General features: G+C 44.1%; 1 protein-coding gene across 1 annotated transcript; it reads right to left on the bottom strand.

The window, feature by feature from the left end:
* Positions 1–873: 873 nt before the first annotated feature.
* gas2l1 (growth arrest-specific 2 like 1) lies at positions 874–21,391 on the bottom strand. Its single transcript, XM_068566223.1, has 5 exons — positions 20,121–21,391; positions 11,694–11,801; positions 8,089–8,185; positions 6,945–7,203; positions 874–5,635 (listed from the first exon to the last, which is right to left on the bottom strand). The coding sequence occupies exons 1-5, from the start codon at positions 20,832–20,834 to the stop codon at positions 3,565–3,567; spliced, it is 3,249 nt and encodes a 1,082-aa protein (XP_068422324.1). The 5' UTR covers positions 20,835–21,391; the 3' UTR covers positions 874–3,564.
* Positions 21,392–24,142: the final 2,751 nt, after the last annotated feature.

Below are 24,142 nucleotides of genomic sequence, written 5' to 3'. Positions count from 1 at the left end.
TCAACAATATGTTTGTTTCAGCATTTTTTTAGAAATTGTTGACAATTTCGCAAAATATTTGCATTAATAAGATGTTATAGGCATGTTATCATGTATCCATTGACCTTTAAGAGTTGACGACATAAAGATTAGTTTGCTAAATTTAACTTGTAAAATCCCTTGTAACATGTAATTTGGGTGCATCAGTTACTCAAAGAGCAACAGTAAATATAGTGGTAACAGCCTAATCAGTTTACAGTGTATTATATGCACAGCTAATGCAGTCTGAATGATCGAATTTGGTGTTTCTAGTTTTTATTCAATGCACATACATTGTGAAAAAATTTGAGGTGTTTCTTATGTTCTTCTGACCATCCATTTAAATCTGACTAAATATTATAAACACCTTTGAGCAGAAACCAATACTCAACAGCGTCATAAACTGTCTCACACACTATAACTTTCAAAACGATAGGATGTATTGTAGGACTGTATTAGTTTTAGCTGGGTTATTTTAGTCAGTCAAAAGCAAAACAATTGCATAATCTTCTCATCAAATGGGGAGATTATCATTTTTAAGGGAAACGTCACTATTTCTGTTGAGCACATATTCCAAGAAAGGGCAAAAAATACAATGTGGTTAATTTTTCTACCTTAAGACTGTAAAATCTGTGCATCGAGAGGTTTCAGTGAACTAAAGAAATGAGACTATTACACACAATATATTACAATTCTTACTACATTTTTTTTTTGTTGTGAGTACAATTTCTTTTGTGAATCACATTAAGCATGAATAACGATGTCATCATAAAAATTCTGATTTTTGTATTTTGCCAAAAGGCACAATTTCCCCGAAATCCAATCCCAATCTCTTGGGCACGCTGCTGTGACTAAAGCTCTGAAAAAGTGATCAGAGAGGTTTTTATAAACTTCAGAGGAAGATATTTATTACAAGAACAACTTGACAGCCTTTTCAACTTTAAAAAAAAAGTGAAATGTTGCAGTAATGCTATTTCATACATACAAATTCCACAATTTCAAGCAACCTGTACATTTAACTAAAATTTTAGTGAAAGTAACATTAGCAAACAAGAAAGTGTGAAATCATGAACATTCAGATTTCGCTGATAGGGATAGAGAGAGTGAGAGAGATTCATGACATTTGCAAAGTTGTGCAAGACAAAATCAGATTATGAGGACAATCGTTCTCTTTTGTGTTTGATAACTAAATGCTTGAAAGTCACAGTTCACATAACTGGTTCATTTTAAAGACTAGTTGATCAAAATGCAAATGTTGTCAAATAAGCTGAACCCAATTAAAATGAAAATAATTTGAATGTATGTTAAAAAAAACTGTTTATACAAGTGAAAGTGATAACAAGCTACATGTGTAGCTCTTACAATACTGATACGTCATACATTATTTCAAGGAGGAGTCTGCATTAAATCATATTCCAGTATCTGTATTGTAAAACCGTCCCAATTATGTTTAGTTTGTATATTTCATACTAGTTTTAACCTGGCAATATATCTAATGGATTATGGCTCTTTACAGTATACTGTTGAGAAGATATTTTTTAAATGACGTTGTTTGTTCCATTAAACATTCCTAAACACTTGCAGCTCATTAAACAATATTGGAAGACAGATGTCTCTTGAGCCCAATGAAACTTAATTTCATAAATAAATAAATTAGACCCACATCACTCCTTTCTTCACTCCAACTCTGTACATATTATCATACTGTATGTACACAAATATATGCACATTCCTTTTCTCCAGCCTATTTACTTTGCCGATGCCCTGCAAAACAATGTCATCCACAAATGTTGTATTTCTTAAAACCATTGTCAATAACAAATGTTTTTAAAAAAATGGCAACCTACTCATCTTAATTGACATCAGATTAAACCTTTCCACTGTCAAATATATTTTTACAAAGCCCACACCTGTTAAATGCCAAAAACAAAAGTACTGTAGCCGTGGTCTGGCCTCTCAAAGTCTTGACAACTATGCAAGAGCTTACAAGAGGACTTTAATATCCAGTTTCAGTATCTATTATTCATGCAATGCTGCACACATTCAGACACTCAAGATCATTATTTATCCATCAAACTTCCCCTTATAATATTGTTGTTGTTGGATCTACTAATCACCATGGATAACAGTATCCTTCTCCTTTCTTTAGCCACTAGATGTCACCATGTTGTGTGCTGTGCCTTTGAACTCCATCTACGTTTCTGGCTTCCAGTATTTCAAAAAAACTAAGGGCAGAGGCAAAACATTATATATCTTTTCATGAATTTTACATCTACACTAAGTATAATGTGAGATTCTAATTGGTAATGTTCCTCACTTATTTCCACATTCATACTTAAACTCCAATTTCCATTAGCAGAAACAGTTAATGATGGCAATGTAGTGTTACTGAATAGATCTTAATAATGTTGAGCGAAAACATTCAAAAACTAACCTGTGAATACATTTTAAGGCAAAGGGAATTGTCAAGGCATTTCCAACACCAACATTGCATAGCTAAGGCAGCACAGAACTGATTACAGTGAATATGTACATTAAACTGTATATTCAATGCCTTTTTTATATACAAAATACCCACATATATTAGTGAGCACATCAACATGTATTTACACACAAGCCTTTTGCTTTTGTATGTGTAGCATTGTATTCCAGAGTACAGTTTGGTCGGTGCAGGAGTTCTCAACGTTTCTGTTTCAGTGACAATGACACAAGGTAACACAACCTTTACTGCACCTGTTTTTCCTTTTTCGTTTTTTCTTTTTTACAGTTAATCCACTTAAAAGTAGAAAGAAAGTTAAAATCTTTCACTGCATTAAACATAATCTTGAAAACCTGTAGCACAGTAAGCATTTAAAAACAACTATATAGCTCAGTTGTTGTGAAAGGAGACATCATACCTTAATAACAGCAGACAACTGTACAGAGATTGGTAGTGCATGTAGTGTTCTTAGGAATGATGTGGTTACCTTTGTTTATGTTATCTATTAGTGTATTGTAAATTGAAGCATACTGAGTCATATATGAAGACCACTAATGTGGTGAGGCTGAATATACCACAGTCACCAAACCAGTATTTTGACTATGAAGGCAAGCAGATACAGTGGCAAACCACAAGAGGGAGCCGCTTCATCAGACTAAAGGTTTAGTGTTAACACTGTTTATAGAGTTGCAGCTTTAAATCCCTGGCACTTCCCTATGGCCCTCAGCAGGGCACATGGTAGCACATATGCTCTCTCTTTATCTCTCTGTATTAACCATGAGCATTTCATGAGTGTCTTTGCAAAAGAAAAACACTTTAAGATAGGCAAAATCATCCCCATGCACACATTAAAATTACAGTAAAAGTAATATTAAAAACCATTCCTTTGGTAATAAATAATTTGGCTTGAGTGCAACATAAAAGCAATGTGAAACCCCTGTAGTTTTCAGGGGAAAAAACTAAGTGAAAAAGAAGATGTTAGACATGCAATAAAAACAGTCTATAGCCCAAAGTTTTTTTTACACAGTAGTCAAAGTCCATGACAAGAAGTCCCTATTTTATCTGTGCTACATCCAAGCTTCAGTGTCCAGGCTCCCTGACTGTCCAGGGTACGAGCAATCTTTGTTGCCCATGCTTGGGCAACGTGGTTGAGGATGGATCATATCTGTGAAGGCCTGGTGTAGGCTTTTGCATGTGGCTGGACGACCAGTAGAACGCAAGCTCTGAGGGGACAGCGGAGGCGTGTGGCTTGGGGAAAATGTGTCATGAGCCTGCAGATCTCTGTAGCTGACCGGGGTCGGGATACGCGAGGGGCTGTTTTCCGGCCTGTTGTCAGTGCGAGGCCTCATTCTGCTGCTCAGTTTGTTTTTGGAGAAAGGGGCTACGCTGTCCGCCTTCTTTTGCCCTTTTTTAGTCTGCAGCCCTTCTCCATTGTTGTCCCCGTTGGCCAGGGGTGAAGTTGCTGGGGGTGATTCAGAGCGGGATTCACTAAGGCTGAAGCACATGGAAGAGTTTTCACTGGAGGAATCCTGGAAGGAGCAGTCCTCAGAGGGGGGAAGGGGCACAGGTGATGGACATGCCTCTGGGGGCGGGAGGTCATCACTGCCGTCACCATTTTCTAGGTCATATGGTAAGTTTGGCTGGTGATCCTCCAGAGGAACATCTCCTTCAGGCCCTGTGCCCCAGCCAAGCGGACTCTGCTGACCTGTCAGCCCCCCCGTGGGGGGACAACCACCATGGTCTCCATTCATATTCCTACAATGGAAAGCAGGTTGTGAGGGGTCCTGATTCATAAATCTGTCTGTGTCACCAAGACCAGGCAGGGACAATGGGGGTTCCTTCTCCTCGATGGCACTAGAGATGGCTGGGAGCTTCTTAAGACCCCCTCCACGCTCCTTCCAGTGCTCAGGCTCTCCTTGAGCAAAGTTGTGTGAACTTCCAAAATTGTGTGCATAAAGTAAATTTAAGGGGTCCTCCGGTGGAAAGTGACGGGGATTAGTTCTCTTGGATTCCCTGAGGTCAGGCAGAGTCCCAATCTTTGCCCCGACATTCAGGGAGGAGGTGGAGGAGTTAGAGGAGGAGTAGGCAGAGTCAGTGACATTAGGATCCATGGGTGCTGACACGGAATGAACCCCAGCTCCCTGCAGCGTCACTCCTGGGGCTCTACAGGACACTCCTACAACCTGCTGGGTATTTGCCAGAAACTCAGCCTCAAAGCTGCGATACAGGTCCTGCTCCTTCTGGGGGTCTAGGGTTGGCAGCATCTGGAAACCGAGGGCCAGTCCTTCCTCGTCAGGCTGCTGGCGGTCCAGGCCAGACCAGCTCCTATAGTGGCCTCGCCCAGCAGAGCGCGGGCCCTGTGACGTCCGAGGGGAGCGGGCAGCATGATGGTGAGAGTTGCGGGGAGTTGAGTGAGGTGAGCGTCGACCTCCCGAAGTGACTGGTGGCAAAAGTCTGCCTTTTCCTAAGGAGGGTGAGCGAGGGGCAGGAGGTCTGGGAGTAGTTATAATCTTCTTGCTAGGGCTACTGTTGTTGTTCTGGACCCCTTTAATAGGTGAGTTAGAGCAGGAGGACGACTGCCTCTTGGTGAAACCACCACCTATCCTGGGAGAGGATGGGGGCAATTGTTTGGCCCGAAGTTCCTCTCGTCTGTCGGAAAGTGGGGGCTGAGGGTCTCTGTAGCAGGAAGTGGGTCCCGGGCTGGCATCACTGGCCCGAGTACGGGAAGTTAACTTACTCTGGCTGTGGGAACGTGGACCATGGAGCCTCCTTGGGCCCTCGTTTGCAAGGGAGCGGCCCCTCTCTGTTCGGGAAGTTCGCGACCCATCAGCGGATCCTTGCGGTGGGTTCGGTTTGAGTATTGGAGCCAGAGCAGAACGATCCCGAGATTGGCTGCGTGCACGGGGCAGTGAAGGACGCAGGGATGGGGTCTGATCTCCAGCTCCAGGCCTCTCAATCACATGCTTCCCTTCCTTGCGATTGACAAGCAGGACCACCTCATCACCAGAGCGTCGTGAGGCACCACCCAGGGACAACCGCCCTCCTCCTCCACCTCCTCCCCCTCCTTTAGAGGAGGCTGTTGAGGAGTCACTGTCTCCAGACAGACGTCTTGTCACTGGCAACTTTGTCTCCTTATTCCTGTAGAAAAGAAACAGAGTAACTTATATTTATAATAATACCACAAACATTTGTAGATCTTCTAACCCAACATATAGCGCTGCCCTTTCTCAACCAGATACTCCACTTTCCTGCACCATCAGGTTTAACTGTCATCAGCTCCTGGAGTACACTTACTGGAATAGCAAATCTAGATTGACTGATCTGTTTAACTCAAAGATTTAATGTATTTCGGTTGTAAATGAATAGCATTAATGTGTTGCCGAGACACCTATAGATACATTTTGGAATGACAGCATGCTGCATTCAAAACCTGTGTTTTGAATGTTGGTGCATTCATTTAGATAATTTAGATTTAGGTTTATTGAGATCTCAGGTTGTGCCTTTGATTAGTGTTTCGTACACAAGACTTCAAAAGTTATCCTCAGAAATTAGAGTTGTATATATTCAGGCATGTCAACTCGCCTGCATGCAGTCCACCTGTTGACCTACTTCCCTAGTTAGCTGTGAACAGTTGTCTGGGGATAGTTGTCAGATTAGTCGTCATTTGTCTGGCGCACCTTAAACAGGATGCCACACCCACGCAGGGTTAAAACGAGTGAGCTGCTGCTTTGGCGTCTGGTCTGAGCCATCGCTCAATACAGAAATGAGCCACACTTTGGCAAGAAGCCAAAGTAAACCACCTTTCAGCTCCAAATTGTGTTAAACAATAGTGCATTCACACTGACATATAGGGAAGGTATGTGACCAACTAAACCTTTTACCAGATTTGAACCCCAAGAGAAATAGCCACTTACAATGGCCTTGACACTCTGGCTTTGATTCGACAAGCATGGCCGCTACGTCAAAAGCATATCAGAGAAACTGATGTGTGGTTTCATTTCTCACTGGCTTCATACTATTTCAGACCCTTTGTTCGCCATGGCGGGAGAAGACAGGCTTGAGCAACTGCTCACAAACAATCATGGCATTCGATCGTCTAATAACTAGTTGAAAGTTGTGGAGAAAAGGAGAGCTAGTGAACATGTTTGGTGACCATGTTGTGGCTAGTAGGAAGTGTTGTAGAATGGCTGCGTGAGACGGGTTTATCTGTTCAATGTCACCTGAGATTAGATAAATCTGCTCTGGCCTAATCTGTGGCTTCCTGGCATGTGTATTTGTTGTGCATATTCCCACAGATCTATGTGTGTTTTTCTGTTTGTCTGGTCATCTCTAGGCACACAAGAGCTAGTAGCAGATAGCAAGCGTGACCTGCCAGGCTACTTGTGAGGGATTAATTTCTTATCAAGGTAACACACTTATCCGCACACTTGTGTAGACACACAATCACCTGAGAGGATTAAAGTGCCGGGGTTCTGAGCGGTCTCGTGGAGGCCGCGGGAGTAAATTGCGAGCTGCACCGGAGTCCAGCTCGGTGGGGACGGACGGGTTCTGGGAGCGGCCGGGCCTCTCAGGAGGTTTGTACGGTGCAACGCCGTCATTTCGCCAGTGTGGACCTGGACTGGTGGAGCGCGAGGAGTGGGCACTCGAGGACTTGCTCTGGGCTCCCTGACCTTGGCCACTGGCTTTCGCCTGGTGGTAGCGGTGGGCTGCGGAGAAAGATTGACAACAAGTGGGTAAAGACAGACCACTAACCAACATTGTCAGACTGCCAGGAATGCAAGTCATTTAGAGGTCTATAATATATATCATAGTTAATAACCACATCAATGTCACCCAGCTCTGAGATAGCAACAGTAGATATTGTATGCGTCCTTGAGCCAGAGATAGACTCTTACTTGTGATGCTAGCCAACCAGAGAGATGCTGCTGATCTCACCATTTAGGGAGAACATTTATAGAACACAAAAGGCATATGTCTGTAATCACTTAATACTCTATGATCTTCAACATGGCCGCTTGTGGTTAGAAATGTAGCACCAATTAGGATTTTATCTCATGTCAGCTGTCCAGGCCAGACGCTCGGCCCCTGCCATCATCACTTGAGCAGGAGTGTGGACCACAGATGAAGAGGGATGGTCTCAGTCAGCACAGTGCATGGGCATGTATCTCTGCTTTGTGCTGCTCATCAAAGTGAGTGTAAACAAAAAAGTATTTGTGTTGGGATGAATTGCTGCACTGATGTGTTTTGCAGGCCTAAATTTCCTGACTGGAAGTAATTCAAACAAGTTTCAGCATTCAAATTAGTCAACAATGTAAAATCTGTTGACAGCTATAATATGAATGTATGAAGTGACATAATTTAGACTTGGATTGCCGTACTTATAGTATATCTTTATGTCTATTAGGTCTGCAAGACAAACACTATTTCTCCACAACGCTGACCCTTACAGAGTCCGCTGCTACTCTGAACATAGCACATCCGATGTGAGTCATTTGCTTGTGATCGTAAATGCATTATGAATTATACAACACAGATAGACAACAGTTAAGTTGTTTTGTAAGAGGCCGGCAGGCAACAAGAAGTGACCTTACCAAAAGCAGCACAGCGACACGGGTCATGCTTGTCCAAATAGTGCTCTAATGTGTCCCAGCCCCCTCCAACACGCACCATCACATGGGTACGAAGGACCTGAGGCAGGAAAAGAGAAGACAATGCTCCAATAGATGAACGGAAAAAAACATACACATTCATGCACAAATGAAACGGCCGAACCTTTTGATCAACTGCACAACAACACACACTGCACAAGTCAATAGATATGCAAATTCCACAAGTGGGGCAGCTCGCTGAAGGCTGATCGGTCTTCAGTGTTACGTAACATCTAGAGGCACCCCTGCCTGTGCCCCTGCCTCTCCCTCCCCCACATCACCCCCAGCTGCTGCCATTATGAGGGCTGTTCATTGCCATGCCAACTCACAATTAAGCAGAGTACGGTAGCATAAGAAAGAACCAAAGTGCTGTGAAAGACACCCCTTTTTTTTGGCCTATCTCATGCCTCTCAGCTAGCCTGCCTGTGTTTTCAGAGGGGAGCAGGGTGAATTAGCATGGCAACTCACCCCTGCTGTCCTCTCTGCTCCTCAGCGTAGACTTAAGTTGCCGTGGAGAGGAGCAGGGAGGTGAGGGGGCCTGGATCGTCATAACAGAGGAGGGGGTTGGTTGGATATGTTACTTCCTACTCGCCTCTGCTCTTTGAAGCACACACATCCACAATATCAGACCGAAGAGCCCCTCAAGGCAGAAGCTGCCTTCACTGAAGCAACACAATTTGCCGGATGTGAGAGCACCGCGGATGCGTCCCCCAGCCTTGGGTTGTGCGACAGGGTCTGCCAGCCACATGTTTCAAAGGTTGTTCCCGTGTCTCAGAGTGCAAGAAGGCAGAGCCACAGTGGTAGATCTGCATGGGCTGGCACAGAGTTTATTTCCACCAAATCACACGCGGCACGGCGCCTCATCTCCCGGTCTCTGAGAGGCCTGACCCCACGGTCTCTCTCACACAATCCCCGCCAATCCAAGACAAGCCTTTTCATCGGCCTTGCTCCTCTAATACATCAAATCCGTCAAAGCAGCTGATCTGCTTATCTCTATCAGATCTGACAGTATAAACTGCTTACTTTGAAATATAACTTTTTCAATACAGCAGACATATTGTTCTGTCTAGGCAGTTTACTGAAAAGAGATAATAGAGGTTCTGTTGTGACAGAATAGACGTGGCTTCATATCTCTATTCAATAAAACATGTTGTCTTCACTGTGGTGGTGGAGGAGTAGCTGCCATGATGGTAACAGCTACTGAGAATCCAAATAAACAAATACATTTGAGTGGGACAATTGCATGACTATAAAGAGAAAGATCAAGGGTCTTGAAATGCTTTATTTAATTTCTATATCACTTGTTTCCATAACCAACAAGCTCATTTTGCATGTTGTACTTTGTACACAACTCTGCAGCTGTGCTGAGGCTAAATGGACGAGAGGGGACCGAGCTCCACTTCAGATGTGTTGCATAGCTGCCTTATTTCCCGACCACTGAAGGGGTATCACCGCCTTCAGTCCAGAGAGACCCAATCCTTGTTTCTATGGCAACAGCGAACAGAGAGACTTCTTGTCATCAATCCGGGGGCGTGTTGAATCAATTTCTTCGGAAATCTAGCTGGTGAGCTAAAAAATTAAGCTCATGGTTCATTTCAGCTGTTGTGCCCCTCGACTAAAGGCATCTCCTCCCTCGAGGGAGCCGCCTCCCTCGGGACAAAGCCGTCTTATAAGTTCATGCGGCCCGTTCGCCCATTCGCTTTCTCCGTCTCACCCCCTCGTTCAGCGTTAGATCCTTGTCAGAGCTTCGGCAGCTGAATAGGCGTTTACTGGCTTTTAAACCGGCCGCCCGCTTCCTCCCCTCAGAAGAATAAGAGAAGTGTGTAGGCTGCACTTGTCGCTGCTCGGGCATATGTTGTGATCACTGTGATCCACAGAGAGGAATCAGGAGAGGGCGGAGAGAGGGTGATGAGAGCTAATCTGACAAGTCAAAGGCTCAGACACACACACTCACAGGGCAAGCAGGCACATTTAAATACGTTGATCCCATTAAAATGGCTGTACCAACTGGAACACACGAGTGTCTATTGATCAAACGCTTCACAATCTTAGGGAAAATTAAAAATTGGGAGGAGAGGTTATGTATTTTTTATTTGCTGAAGGCAGGGAGGTCTTTTATTTTTTTTCCCCCTATCACGAATTCATACGCCAGCCTACTCTCTCTTAGGATTAATTTAGCAGCCTCTAATGATGGCTTTAGTGCCTAATCGCTCATAATTGTGCGTTTATGAAAAATGCAGAGGAGAACAACTCTGTCACTGTTACAAGACTTCCTTGATGACAGACAATCACTTTACTGTGCTTCATGACAGAAAGCAAAATACACGTTACATAGTGTTTCAAAAATGGAGAGTGGCTGCAATATTAATCATTTTATGTGTGCCGCGGCAATGTTGCCGGCTTCTGGTGGAACTAAATATTATTTATTATTTTTTAGAGGTTGCACCATCTAAAATTCTTCATCTAAACATGTAGTTATTTGTGGTTGTATAGAAAGCCCAAAGAAAATATAAATTACGTTATGGAGAGTCTTTTTTTTAAAGAAATTATAAGATTGAACTACTAAATTATTCTTCAGTCGATTACACTTAGTTCACAAAACATTTGAATAATATAGATAGAGGTACGTGTGTCAACATTTCTCCACATAGTGTGTCTCAAATTTTTTTGTCTGGAACAAGTGGTGCCACTAACAGTGACGAAATATTGACATTTAAGATCTTTAATAGGTCAACGAGTCATTAAGTCACATTAATCTGGCTGGGGTACATTTTCGGTAAGTGACACCAAATCGATCCTTGGTACAAACCAAGCTTCCTGCCCGGTCCTGTGAGGCCTGAAGCGGGTACAGTAGCAGTAAGACTGAAACTGAGACAAACAGTCCAGCAGAAACAGGCGACAGCCAAGATAAGGGCCAACTCAGGAAGTGACCTAAAGCTCTAATTGTGCTTCAGTGAGAGAGAAAAAGTGCAGTTCTGGGAGTGAGCCGGTCTATAAACACTCATACGAGCGCCGGGAGTCACAATGCTGTTACATTCACTGTTCGGTTCTCTGGGCTTTGATGCAGCCGAGCAGCTGAAGGGTTCATGTGTTGCTGCATCGCCCTGCTCTTCTTGAACCCACACATGATGCCATATGCCAACACCGTACGGTTCCAGGCAATTACTGCCGGCCTCACAGTCCTCTGTGCAGTGGGCCAACCTGGCTTTTCCACATTCAGCTGTGCAGTAGTGTAAAAGGGATCATTCAGGTTTAGCACAACTTCGGTCTTCATTTCTGTAGTTTCTGATCTGGCAACATGGCAACAATTAAAAAGAGCAAAGTAAGAACTGGTCAAAAGTACTAAAATAAAACCCAAGTTGTAATAAACTAGAAACAACCTTCAAGTGACCTGATAGTGGACAATCATTTTAATGTTGTTTATTTGGTATTATTTATAGCTCAAGTAATTGTGAGTAGCTTAATCAGTTTTAAATTCATGAAATTTATTAAAAACATGTTTAAAATTCCGGACGTTGGTTAATGAAAACCCTTAATGAAAACCCTACCCTTATGAAGATCAATGCACTGGAGTCTCCCACTTTGTACTTCCCCTCCGACACCTTGACCATGGGAAACTGAGCTGGACAGGAACACCGGCCTAGAATCTCACGCACCTGAGGAGAAGGAAACAAAAGCTGTTTAACATCCACGGTAGACAAACATGACACACACACACACACACATATCCGAGAGGAACCTGACAGGGATCCTGTCCTCAGGTCAGCACCCGTACATGAGCTCATGTTTAGACACATATATCTGCACAGTGACCACAGCACTGCTGGTTCTGTCAACAACACAATGGTTCTGGTTTATGGTGTGAGAAATGAGCGGTCTTGGCTGGCTGAGTGTATGAGGGTGTGGATTGCTTGTGCGTCATCTTCCTGCCAACATCTTTCTTAAGCACCCGCCGGGTGTCAGGGTTCCCCGCCCCGCCCTCTCACCACATTAAAAGCCCTGCCTCGTCTCATCCCTCCAGAACATTTTGGTGACTTAGTTCACCGCGAAGTGTCGCAAAAAGTACAAAAATACATATGTGGACCTGCTAATGAATGCTCTCCCTCTCTGCCACTCTGGGCTGTCACGTGACAATGTTTCTGGCTGTGACATCAGACACTGAGGAGGCAAACTGGTGGTGGTGATGTCAGCAGGCCTGTACAGCCAGCTGTGCTTTGAATCGAAGGAGTCAAAACCGGTGCCCTTGCTGTGGCCGGGGGTGCTTATTAGGCACAGACACGACTGCAGGGTGGAGCGAGACCTGCCCATGTTGCACAGGCCCGAGCTCTCCCAGGATTGGACAACTTTCATGTTTTTCTTGGCGTCTTTCTTAGACAAAGGCGTATGCATACTTGTCGACCAGCAGGGAGGAAAGTAAAAGAAGCAGAGTGGACAGAGGCGAGCACAGGGGAGAGAAGAGGAATCACTGCGCCATGATAGAGAGCCGGGGCAGCCATTACCAAGGGCAAGAGAGCAGTTTATTGATATTTAAGTGCTCAAATAACACGTTAGAGGAAAATGTCAGGTTGTGAGCTCCCACCCTTTGGCTGTTTACAGTAGCTTTCTTGCATGTGTGTGTGTGTGTGTACGTGTGTGTGTGTGTGTGTGTGTGTGTGTGTGTGTGTGTGTGTGTGTGCGCGTGTGCACCTACATTATGGTGTATTCGCTAGATTAAGGAGGCACCTTGTTATTTTCCTCTAACAGCACCCCTCCTTTCATCTGCTGATTAAAGAGGGTGGGATCAGCGCTAAACCTCAGCAGCTCACCTGCCTCTCTGTTCGCCCTCCCACCTGCTTCTGTCTTTTCTCTCATCTGCTTTGTTGTCTTTCAGACTTTATTCTTAGCCCATGCACTTGCTGACCAGCCCTATATTTATCTTTGCTTTCTTTGTTTTGCTTACATTTCGACATCAGCTCGCTCCCCCTCTTTCTCTCCTCTCTGTCACTCTGTCTTTCATTCTGCAGGAGGTGGACGAGCTCGGTATGGAAAAACCCTGGCCAGTGACTTAATGGAACGATTGCTATGGCAACAGACACACACATAGCCGTACCCTTCCCTTTTTAACTGTACTCCTTTTTTCCCCTTCCTTGCTATATTACAGCCTTTCTCTCGCTCCCAAAACCTCCCCAGAGCTGTTCAGCTGAGGTCATGTGTTTTCCTCCGGGGGGAAGGTGAAGGACTCGCACACTGTGTCTCATACGAAACACTGAGCAGTCGAACCGTGAGGGGTTTTTAATAATAACCTAATCAATAGCAGTCCTGGCATTTTAAGTATTTACTCTGTGGAGCCTTCGACATGACACGTGTGCACTTCCCATGTCTTCACAGAGTCCACAATGGATACAAACAGACACACTGAAACCAAGACACACCGGAATGAGATCGAAGGGGACGAGAGAGACAAGGTCACACAGGAAACATGCGGAAGTGGAGCTGGAAGGCTGCGAAAGACTGGAAGATGAATTATGGATGCCGGCTCGTCACATTAGGGACGCTCTCAGCAAGAGCTGCAGATTTTAGTGAAGAAAAAGACAAACGATTGAGCAAACCACAGCACTCCCGTCTTCTGAGAATCTGCTGTATCTATCTTAAGATAGGAATGCAGAGATGTTTTGAACAGAGAGAGAAACACTTTCATGAACAAGAAAGGGTCGCGACCTTGCCTCCGCATGTATCGTAGTAAAGAACATATATTTTTTTTTCCCAACGCTCAGATCCTGTACTATCTGCTCAGTGTAAGTCAATAATCGCTCTTCATTCCCTTCCTTCCTGACCTGCCAACATCTGAAGGGCTATTCCAGACTGAGGGCTGAGCCAACCCTGGGGAAAAAGAGAGGAAATGGGAGGGGGAGATAAAAATGTTTTGGTTGTATTCCTCCTTTTCTTCACAGATTTGAGATGTCGGCTGACGTGCGACACTAAGACTGTACTTCAGCCTCACATCAAATGGTTAAACAAAGGAATGTGCATAGTTGCCGATACTGTCCTGCTCTATTGGTGTATGATTTGAATTTAAAGTAGATTTCAAGAATACACATACTATAGTTCTGCCTTTGTTTTAGGACGAGGGTCTACATGTTGGCCATGTACTCTGAGAAGCCGCACAGCCATTTCAATACAGTTTCTCCTCATGAGTCAACACACAGCGTACAACTGCACAGTTTGCTCCGACGCAGTCATCAAACATAGGTGTGTTGGCCTGCTGCAACTGGCTCATTTTATGAGTGCTATGCAAAGGATAATTACAGCCAAACTTCAACGATAAAACGTGAACATTACAACTCACTCCACGGGAATTTAGACAAGGGTGTTTCCAGGATTTTCCTTTCTGAGAGACAACTGTAGATTGGAGGATTTATGGCGGGATACAAACACCTTTTCAAAAGGTTAAGAAAATTGGGAGGATCATTAAACGGCAAACTGTGCGCAGAGCTTTTTTTTTAGGTGAATTCAAAAAATGACAACAAGACCCTTCTCTTGGCTTATCTTGTTACCCTGAGGAAGGAAACTTCCCAAGATAAAAACAACCTCACCATCAGATAAGCACGAAGAGACAAGAAAACACTGCAGGCGCCTACTTATGAGGGTGAGTGTTAGGACTTGAGGGGTTATTGCTTCACCACCCACTGTAAGCATTCCTAAAGGCTGTGAGCAGCTACATGTCAGACTACATCCTCCCATTAAACCACCTGACAGCCTGCATAAACGACTCCTCTGTGGACAACCACGCAATATCTAATAAACATAAAACAACCTGCTTTGCAAAAATGATCTCTTTCAACAACCTGGGGTGGTGCAGCGAGCAGATAAATGTCTGAATTAATGCTGAGTATGTTGGACCTGTAGCCTGAGGAGACAATCTGGAGAGATAATGAACACACATGTGTTTAAGGACTATTAGCATGCTGGTTCAACAGGCCAGACCAACAGAGGTGAGACAGAAACACTCAGTTGGACAAACGCCTCAGGATGAGGTGTGTCAGTTATTGCCAGTAATATTCCACAGCGAAAGTGAGATGAATAATATAGCAAACAAAGATGGAATTACCGCAATAGTTCAACATTTTGGGAAATACACTTTCTTCCTGGCTGAGCGTTGGATGAGAAGATCGATACAACTTTTATGTCTGTCCATTAAATGTGAAGATAGTCAGCTTAGCCCAGCACAAAGACTGGAGACAAAGGCGTCAGCTAGCATGGCTCTGTCCAAAGGTTAAAAGAAATCCACCTGACAGAACATTGACCACGCAGACACAAGAAAGCAAATAAGCATATGATACGAAACTATTCCATCTGTTACAAAAATAATAACACCATGTCTTTATATATTTTATAATGTATGATGTGTGTTTGATCAAGGAGAACCATAATCATACTGGCTCCAGGACAGGCCTCCTCCACGGCTTCAATGAAACCATTCATGAAAATCGATGCCTGTCTTCTGGCCACATGACGAACTGCCCATCGGGATGCTGGGAGAATGTAGTAATCTAATAGACATGAAGTGCTGCAATAACTCTATTATTCATCTGTTTCAGTCAGACAGCCGTGTAATCACCCAGCGCAGGAAGTTAAAGGCCAGCATCTATGTCACTCGTCGGTTTGTTTTGATGAGGCTCAGAAACACTCAGCACTTCTCCTCCTGACAGCTGAGGTTAAAGGGATGGACGTCCCACGCTTTCCCCATCCTGAAAGTCTTCACCTGGGACTAGCACGAGGAGGCTACAGGCAGGTGCAGAAAATAATCAGACGAGTCACACAGACAGAAGCCGATTCAGACGAATGCCCAATTAAATGATGATCACGCAAACAATCCAGGAACGGCATTACACGCAATGCAATAAAGACAAATAGATGGCAGAGTGCAGAGTCAGCTGTTTACACACACACACACACACACACACACACACACACAGCTGGATGGAAAATAGTGAGGAGTGAAATTTAGTCTGTGCTGTTACTCTGAAAACGTCTAGATGTTAAAAATAAAACAAAACCCATAGAAACATGAGCGCATGTGACGGAGGAGGGAGAAACACTGAAGGATGCCACGCTCTCTCAGCAAAGCGTATGAGTGTGACCCAATGCAAAGCATGATGACCTACTTTTCTCTTTCACTTGAGCTCCCTCTGTACTGTAGCTCTCCCTCCCAGAGTAGCATCCACTCCAGTCAGGTTTAACAGAGTGTACAGTGAAGTCACTCTAGGCACACTATCTGTTGTCTACTCCCCTTTTTTATTCCCTGAATGCATGAGTTGGACCATAAGGTTAATGGAGCAGGCTGTCCATGTGGGCATAATACACACATTTTCTCTCTTTGTTACTCCGTCCCCCCCTTTGCTCCGCTGGTGTCTCCATCCAACGTCTTTGATTGAGACGCTGACAACAGTGGCAGTCTATTCACATCGCCCTGTCAATGCCACCAACAAGACATACTGTTGTGCTCTTTGCTTTATCATCTCTGTCGGAGGCCCCGGTGGGGGATGGGAATGAGGGCTCGCACATATATGAACTAAACAAGGGTTGAATGTTGAAGCCTGGGGTGAAAATAGACATGAACCAGTTTAAATGACTGAGCAAGAAGAAGGAAAGATGAGAACGAAGGAAGGCTGTGAAGCTCTGATGGTCTGTTGTTCATAAGCTCAAATATTGTACTGTATGGATGGCTATGCATGCAGTAAATGTGTGAACAACTAGATGGTCCATTAAGGGGTCAGAAAATGACATTTGAATGATTACATGTATGTCACTTCACATAGTTCTGTATGTGCCCAGGGCCTAATGGCAAGAAAATATGGATGAAGGTGTTTCTTTGCATGGGGCTGCCTGCGGTGTAGAGGACAATACAGTTCCAATCAAAGTCTCCGGTATAATCCCTATAGAGTGGGGATATGAAAGAAAATCCCTCGATGTATAGAATAACATGGATGTGGACGTATAGCCGTGTGAACCAGCTGCTGTCTGTACCTACTATTGAGGAAAACAACATCTCCAACAATGACAAATAGAAACATTTGTCACTGACTCAATTTATGATGAAGGAAATGAGACACTGGTCACTTCCTCAACTTTAGAGTGTAAAAGCGTCCCACAGTGATATGAGTAACAACACGCAGTGGCGGATGAGTGGGAGAGCGACACAGTGGTGGTGAGTGTTTACATGAATGTTGTTACAATAGACAACAGCTTCCTTCAGACTATTGTCTCCACAAGGCCGTTGATCTGACACATCAAGTGTTTGCATTAAAGCTACGGCAGGTAATCTTCCTCATTCTTAAGTTGTTAAAACTCTCATTACAACCTCATTACAATCTATATAGATTGCTTTCGGGAATACAAACAGAATGTAGGGGGACAAATCATGACTTTGAATATATGGTGATACGTTTTAGTTTGATTATAAAATAGGTGGCTGTTCTTAAAGGAACTACTTTGAATAATCCTGCTGTCTGTATGCCAACTGTTACTCCACACGCATTAGAATAATGACCTGTAATCCTATTATCTCTACACTTTTATTGTCTTGTTCAAGAAGATTAGTTTGATCATCCAATAACCACAGAGCGTATAAAGAAGAATACAAGAGTCCACATGAACGGAAAACGTTTCAAAGACGGTACACCAGGAATAAAAACTGGTCAGGTATACGATACTGAATTTTTTAAAACTGAAATGCATAAATAATATGCTGTATACATGTCTCTTAAAATACTTGGTGTTGCGTATGCGGCACAGCTCACATTTCCCGCTTGAGAACTAATTGGATTAAAGCATTGTGGCGGCGCGCACAGCGTGCTGAGTTCACTGACACACGTTTAGTTTTTTGTAAAGACAAAATGATAACTAAACGTCATCTACACATTTTTAGCGTTTCTGTTTGCACGAGCATCCGAGGCTGCTGTGCACAGCTGTGTGGGAGCTAATGACCTGCTAATTAATTGATGACATTTGATCAGTAATGTTATTAGATATGAAAAGAGCAGCAGTTCATGAATAAATTGCGTTTTATATTTTTAATCGGATTACTCTTTTTTTTGTGGTTTTACAGAAAGAAATCAGTAAATGATAATGAAGACAAAAGAGCCAAACCATCCTGTGAAACCCAGTCTGTCCTGGAGGATGCAGGGAGGTCTTTAAAGTGACTCGACGGAGGGCGGCGGACACACACAGGCTGGTGTCACAGCTGTGGGCCGATGAAGCTAAACCCTTTAACTTTCTTCCTCTCTCTCCCCGTCAGGCACTAATGTCTACTAGAAATGAGGTTTCCAGTAATACCGAGACACTAATCTCCTGTAAGACACAAATACAAAGAAAAGTATTCTGCAAGATAAACTTGTGACTACAGAGACCCAGGGAAGTCTAATACACAAGAACAGAGTGTCTGGCAGATATTGATCAAATGACTGTAATTAAAGAAGCATTCTTTGTTTCTGGTCAAAAACAAACTACAGTCCAAAAAAATGAAGAGGGATCTCGTGGATGTCTGGGCCTCAAAAATAGAATGTTGAAGCCATTAGCACAGATGTGTTGGTACTATGGTGCACTGCTACTATTTTAATATTGCAGCCTCTCATCTTTGAACCGCTGTGGTTTCTCGTTTGAAGAGCCTCATGTTGCTGATGTGGGCTGTTCTGCACAGTGTACATGCATGCAATTTTCTTCAGTTGACAGGGAGGTGGAGATTTTATTCGCCAGACACATGATGACTGGGAATGCCACTTCTCGAATCAGTCAAGTCAAATGTGTCCGTCGGGCTCTGTCTGACTGAGGGACGGGTCAGTGCAGATGTCCGACAGGGAGAGAGGCATACGCTCTGTAGCTTTCCTGCGATCATTTTGTCCCAAATATACAGACGGTTTGTTTAATCCTCAGTCATACGAGTGAGAGTTTGCGGATTCAGAGAGTCTAAACGTCCTCCTCCACATGCTCTCCTATTTCTGTCTGCGGAGGTCACACTGGAGCCGCTCTGCTCGGCTGCCTGACCGGCATGAGTGTGACTGTCTCCCCTCCTCCCTCACATCTTTGGGGCCAAAGACGGACATTGTTCTATTCGTCAACATTAAAATATCAATGTGCCGCATCACACACAACCCATGCACATGCTCCTGCTGTTCGGTCTGTCTGCTCATTAGCTTTGCCCCCAACAAGACCTTTGCCTCTTTAATGTGCTCGTGTCGGGCAGACCCTCAAAGAGGTCAGCGAGTTCAACCGGACCAGTGACAATAGTCGATGGTTTGAACACAGGAAACGTACGAGAACCAAACGGTGAAAAGTGAGTTTCTTTAGTAGCGTTGGTCGAGGAGCTGAAGAAGCAAGACGCGATCCAGAATCGTCAACACCTGCAGGGTATTTTATTCATTATTCCTGATGGACAAGCTAAATGAAAGAGGCTGAAGCTCATCGTCAACACTGTCGAGACAGAGCTGACATTTCTTCAAGAATGCGGGTGAAATGTCACAGAGTTGACCTGTGACCTTTTAAAGAAAGCAAGAATGTGAGCGTAAAGTACACACTGAGCCTACAGGTGAGCAGGAATCTATACCAGCACTGTCGAAAACAAAGTTAAGATGCAGGCACACACATGGACGGTATGAGGCTCCTCCTGCCTTCTTCATAGCACTGATATGATATTTTCAGAGATGGTGCTTGACTTTTCACACCTTTCTGTGCTTTACTGTGGGAGAGAATGGTCTTCTATCCGCTGCGTCATACTGTTTAGCGCCACACAAACAACCTGGATGCTATTCCCTTCTGACCAAGGCCTGTGAGCGAGAAGCCTGTGGGATATATATCTGTGTCGCGTGGTGTTATGAGCAGTCAGGATTCCATTGTGTGAAATTTGAGCTGCAAGATCATTACTCTATGTTTATGAGCATGAATCATGATGCAGTTGTGACTCATGTTATGGAGTCAACTGCACATTTTTTTCAACTCACCAATTCATCCAGATTTCGCATGTCACATAAAACTCTCTTCTGCGGCCAAATGAAGGGCTCTTGATCAGGTTCAACCTCTTCCTCATCTTCATCCTCCACACTGTGACTGCTCTCCTTCCGACTGAAGCACCTGCTGGGCGGGCTCTGCTCAGCCGGCTCCCCTGCATCGATCCGCAGACTCTCCTGGTCCCGGATCTCCTCCTCGATCTCCTCCTCCAGCTGGATCAACATGGGGGCCAACATGCCGAACTTGGAGCCGCGTCGCGCGACCTCAAGGAGGCACAGCACAAAGTTCTTCTCGTTGCATCTCTCCACCAGGTCGTTGGTCTCGAACATGAGCACGTCCTTGATCCAGAGCTCCTGCCGGCACCAGCTGATGAAATTGGACACATTATCCCGCGCCACAAACGAGCCGGTGACGACGTTGCGTGACTGAAAGACGACATCTTTCGACGGCACCTTCATGGACTGCGCCGCCTCCGGGTACTCCAGCTGGAAGTCCTGCGCGGCGCGGTTCACGTTGTTGGCGTGCCGACACAGGGCGCAGCCCGTCCCCAGCCCATCCATGAAGGTGTCCGCGGTGACTTCCAGATCGTACAGGGTGTTCAGCCATTCCGCCAGATCCTCCTTCATGGCGTACAGGTATTCTTCGCTGGATTTAAAAGGCCGGATGCTCTTGGAGGCGGAGGACTGGATGTTGCTCTGATCAGCCATATTTGTTGAGTTATGTCGCCAATCGATAAAGTCTACTTGATGAATCCCGTTTGTCTCATTGCACAACTGCGCTCCAAAGCCTCGCCCGCAAAATGAAGCGAAATAACCGCGTTGACGCACCCATGACGATTTGCGCGTGTGGTTTCCTTACGGGGGCTCCTTGAAACCAGGCTTTGTGTTGTCAGAGGCATATCGGGATGAGGTCTAGCAGTGGCGCATGGATGCGTTTTTCCGGATGTCTCTGCGAAACGCGTTTCCTCTGAAGAGCGCATCGCCAGGGTCCCGACGTGAAAAGGGGAGCGGGGCGGCTCGTTAATCCGCCCGGCGGGCGGCGGGTCCTCTCGCCCGCAACAATCCACGTGTCACCATGCCTGTGTGTGTGTCCGAGGCTCCTCGTCGATGGAATCACGACCACTGCGCGGCAACGCGTCCGCAGCGCATCTTCCCCGCACATAGGCCCGCCTCTTGCGCGGAATATGTTGACCTGCTGTAGCTTAGACCGGCAGAGCGACTCTGTGGCACATCCCATTATGAGGGATCAGCGCTCGGCAGAGGAGGAAAACTTAACCCCATGATCACCAACTCCGCATGTGCACTCCTTAAAACACACGTTCTGCGTTGGCTGCATCGATAACAATGCGTATTTTCACCGTTAATGATCCATTTTTAGCCTGAACATTTATTACAGCTGCCAAATGAATGTGGGGTAAAATTGTGCTACTGTATTTGTAAGTACTGTAAAATACTGTCAGGGGTAGGCAATGTATTGAACTTTGCTCATGTTTCTTTAATTTTACTTGATTTTAGTTCATGATGGTGTTGCACTGGTTTGCACAAAATGTTAAAACTGTTTTACTCTGTAATAAAAAATGAGGAGTGAATTTGTAAGTGTTTTCACATTACCAGGCTTCTTACAGTCGCTCAATAATGAAGCCTCTGTGTGGTCTCATTACCAAATAGCCTAAAGGTCACCACAGCTAACATCTCAGCATCACAAGACGGACCACTCCGCCAAGCACAATAAATTCAGTATAATCGTATCTATGAGCATAGCATGTGATATGTTCGTTAACCTTTAACGACCTTGTCTAAAACTCATGTTTTGTGAAGACTGTCCCAGAAGTTTGAAGGTGGCACTGCACACGTTAAAACCATCCCAACTGGAGAGAGCTTGTAAACCCTGGAACAAGAGAGATATTCAGTAGATGGATAGTGTTAAACACTCTACAGAGTACAAGACAAAGTTCAATAGCACATCATCTTCCGTATGCATGTCAGAAAACGTGTGCACTGCATGTCACATATTGCACAAGATAGCAAGGTGCTACATCAGTGTTGCATGAACTCAGGAAGAAAACGTCTGATTTCTCTACTTCTCTCTCATCTAAAACATATCAAAGGCCGGTTGAGAAAGACCAGCGAGCCCATTCTCGATATTGTGACTAATGCTTTCACAGCTCAAGGTACGGTTTGAAACTATGGGTCATGTTTTGGTGAGCAGACCTGGTTTTTAGGTTTTAATGGCAAGTCAAGATTTAGAAAAACATCATGGAAACTTGTTTGGGGCTGTAAAGACACCGTTTGTAATCAAAGTGTAAAGAAATGAATAAAGACTCACAGCCAGAACTCCAAGCACGTGATTAGGATCGTGAGGAGTTTTTCTATACAAACTCTGCTAAAGTGTTTAATGTTTTACAATACTGCTGAAAACTTATTCCGAAATTTGTTGAGACACACAGAACCCCCTTACTTTTTATTTATAAGTTCAACTTTCCAATTGTATGTGAATACATCTGAAATTTGTGTCCTCAATAGCTTCTGAAACTTTGTTTCAAAGTTTTTTTCCACCACCTCATTTCCCCTCTGACAATCTATTGGAGCAGCTCTGATACTCTCATGTGTGATTGTTTGAATTTAAAAAGAGGGATGTGTCTGTTTAAGAAAGAGAGGGAGAGAGCAAAAAAGGAAGGGAGGGGCTTGAAGGGGGAGAGCGAGACAGAGAGAGAAGGTGGGGGTTGATGAGATCATTTTCTGGGCCTGGATGAATCAGCTTTTCTGTCGGTAAAGAAAAAAGAAAGAGCGAGAGAGAGAATCCAGCACTCTATTAATCCACAAAAACAACCGTCCACAGTAAGTATTTTAAGATGTCAGCTGTAGGATAATTCAGAGGTCTGGAAGTACAATTTAAAAAAAAACACACACAACCCTTGATTACTGCACTTCAATAATAACATAGTGAAGTGAGAGACAGCTTCTACTGTATAAAGCCGTTAGCCGTTGATCAGTGCGTTTTTATCAGCTATTTATAATGAAGACAAAGTTGTTTATCACTACACTGCAAAGGATGCAAAACACTCAACACAATATTTTGACAGACTCCTACAGGTAGGGCAATCTGGTGGTAACCCAGTAAGAAAACATGGAAGATGGTTTTGATGTCCATATGTCTACCAGATGTAAAAAATGTAATGTGCCAAAGACACATCTGTGATTAATAACAGCACTTGATTCAGCTGGATTGCCTTTTGGAGAAAACAGCAATGAGGACAAAGCCTAACTGCAGTTAGAATAGGAACGCAAGTTAAGAAAACGGGATTATGAAAAGGAAAGAAAGGAAGTAAAGATGTTTATAGTTTTTTTCTCTGGTTTAATGATGCCAGCACTGAAATCAGCTCACGTCTCATATGTTTGGTGATGTCCGTTTACAATAGTATTGCTGTGTATTGGAGCATTAAGTCATGGAAAGCAGACAAGTTACTATTTTTGTTGAGATAAAACTTAAATCTTACAGGTTAAAGTACATGCAAGTCATAAGAAAACTGCATGTCATTGTTTCACGTAATCAAGTTGGCATCAATGCAAAGCACCAGAAACCAGCCAAGAGCATTTGCATCAGAACTGCAGCACTTAAGTTTCAGTTCAAACGGCTCCAGCTATCATCCATGTCGACCTGCGTAGGAGCTCCATCTACAGACAAGAAATGTACAGTAGAACAACAAAGTGCAGCTTCACCTTGAGTCCTTCATGTAACATAGCCGATTCATATTGCGCTGAAGTGCTCTTCAGAATAGGACAAGAAATTATTTCTCAGGTTACTCTATGTAAGGAGGTCTATAATCGTGTTCAAATCTAAATAATCTGAGGTAGAAATCTTGACCAAGACTTGCGTACAAAACTGCTTTCACAATGTTTACAGATTGCGAAATTATCAATATGTAAATTAAGAAACAGCAACTGTTCGACAGTAACAATTTCAAAGAATCTGCACTATAGATATTTGACTGCATGATTATTTTGTAAAGATGATT

This window comes from Clinocottus analis, unplaced genomic scaffold (genome assembly GCF_023055335.1).
Source record: "Clinocottus analis isolate CAN_PGR_092001 unplaced genomic scaffold, fCliAna1.0.p SCAF_7, whole genome shotgun sequence".
NCBI classification, from domain to species: domain Eukaryota; kingdom Metazoa; phylum Chordata; class Actinopteri; order Perciformes; family Cottidae; genus Clinocottus; species Clinocottus analis.
This window is presented reverse-complemented; position numbering and strand designations above follow the sequence as displayed.

Excerpts from the sequence above, each read along its gene's own strand:
- gas2l1 (XM_068566223.1), bottom strand. The coding sequence starts at position 20,834 with ATGGCTGATCAGAGCAACATCCAGTCCTCCGCCTCCAAGAGCATCCGG. Across the intron at positions 11,802-20,120 it reads TGCGAAATCTGGATGAATTG|GTGCGTGAGATTCTAGGCCG; the intron begins GTGAGTTGAAAA and ends CCTTCTCCTCAG. Across the intron at positions 5,636-6,944 it reads CGGCACTTTAATCCTCTCAG|GAATAAGGAGACAAAGTTGC; the intron begins GTGATTGTGTGT and ends TCTTTTCTACAG.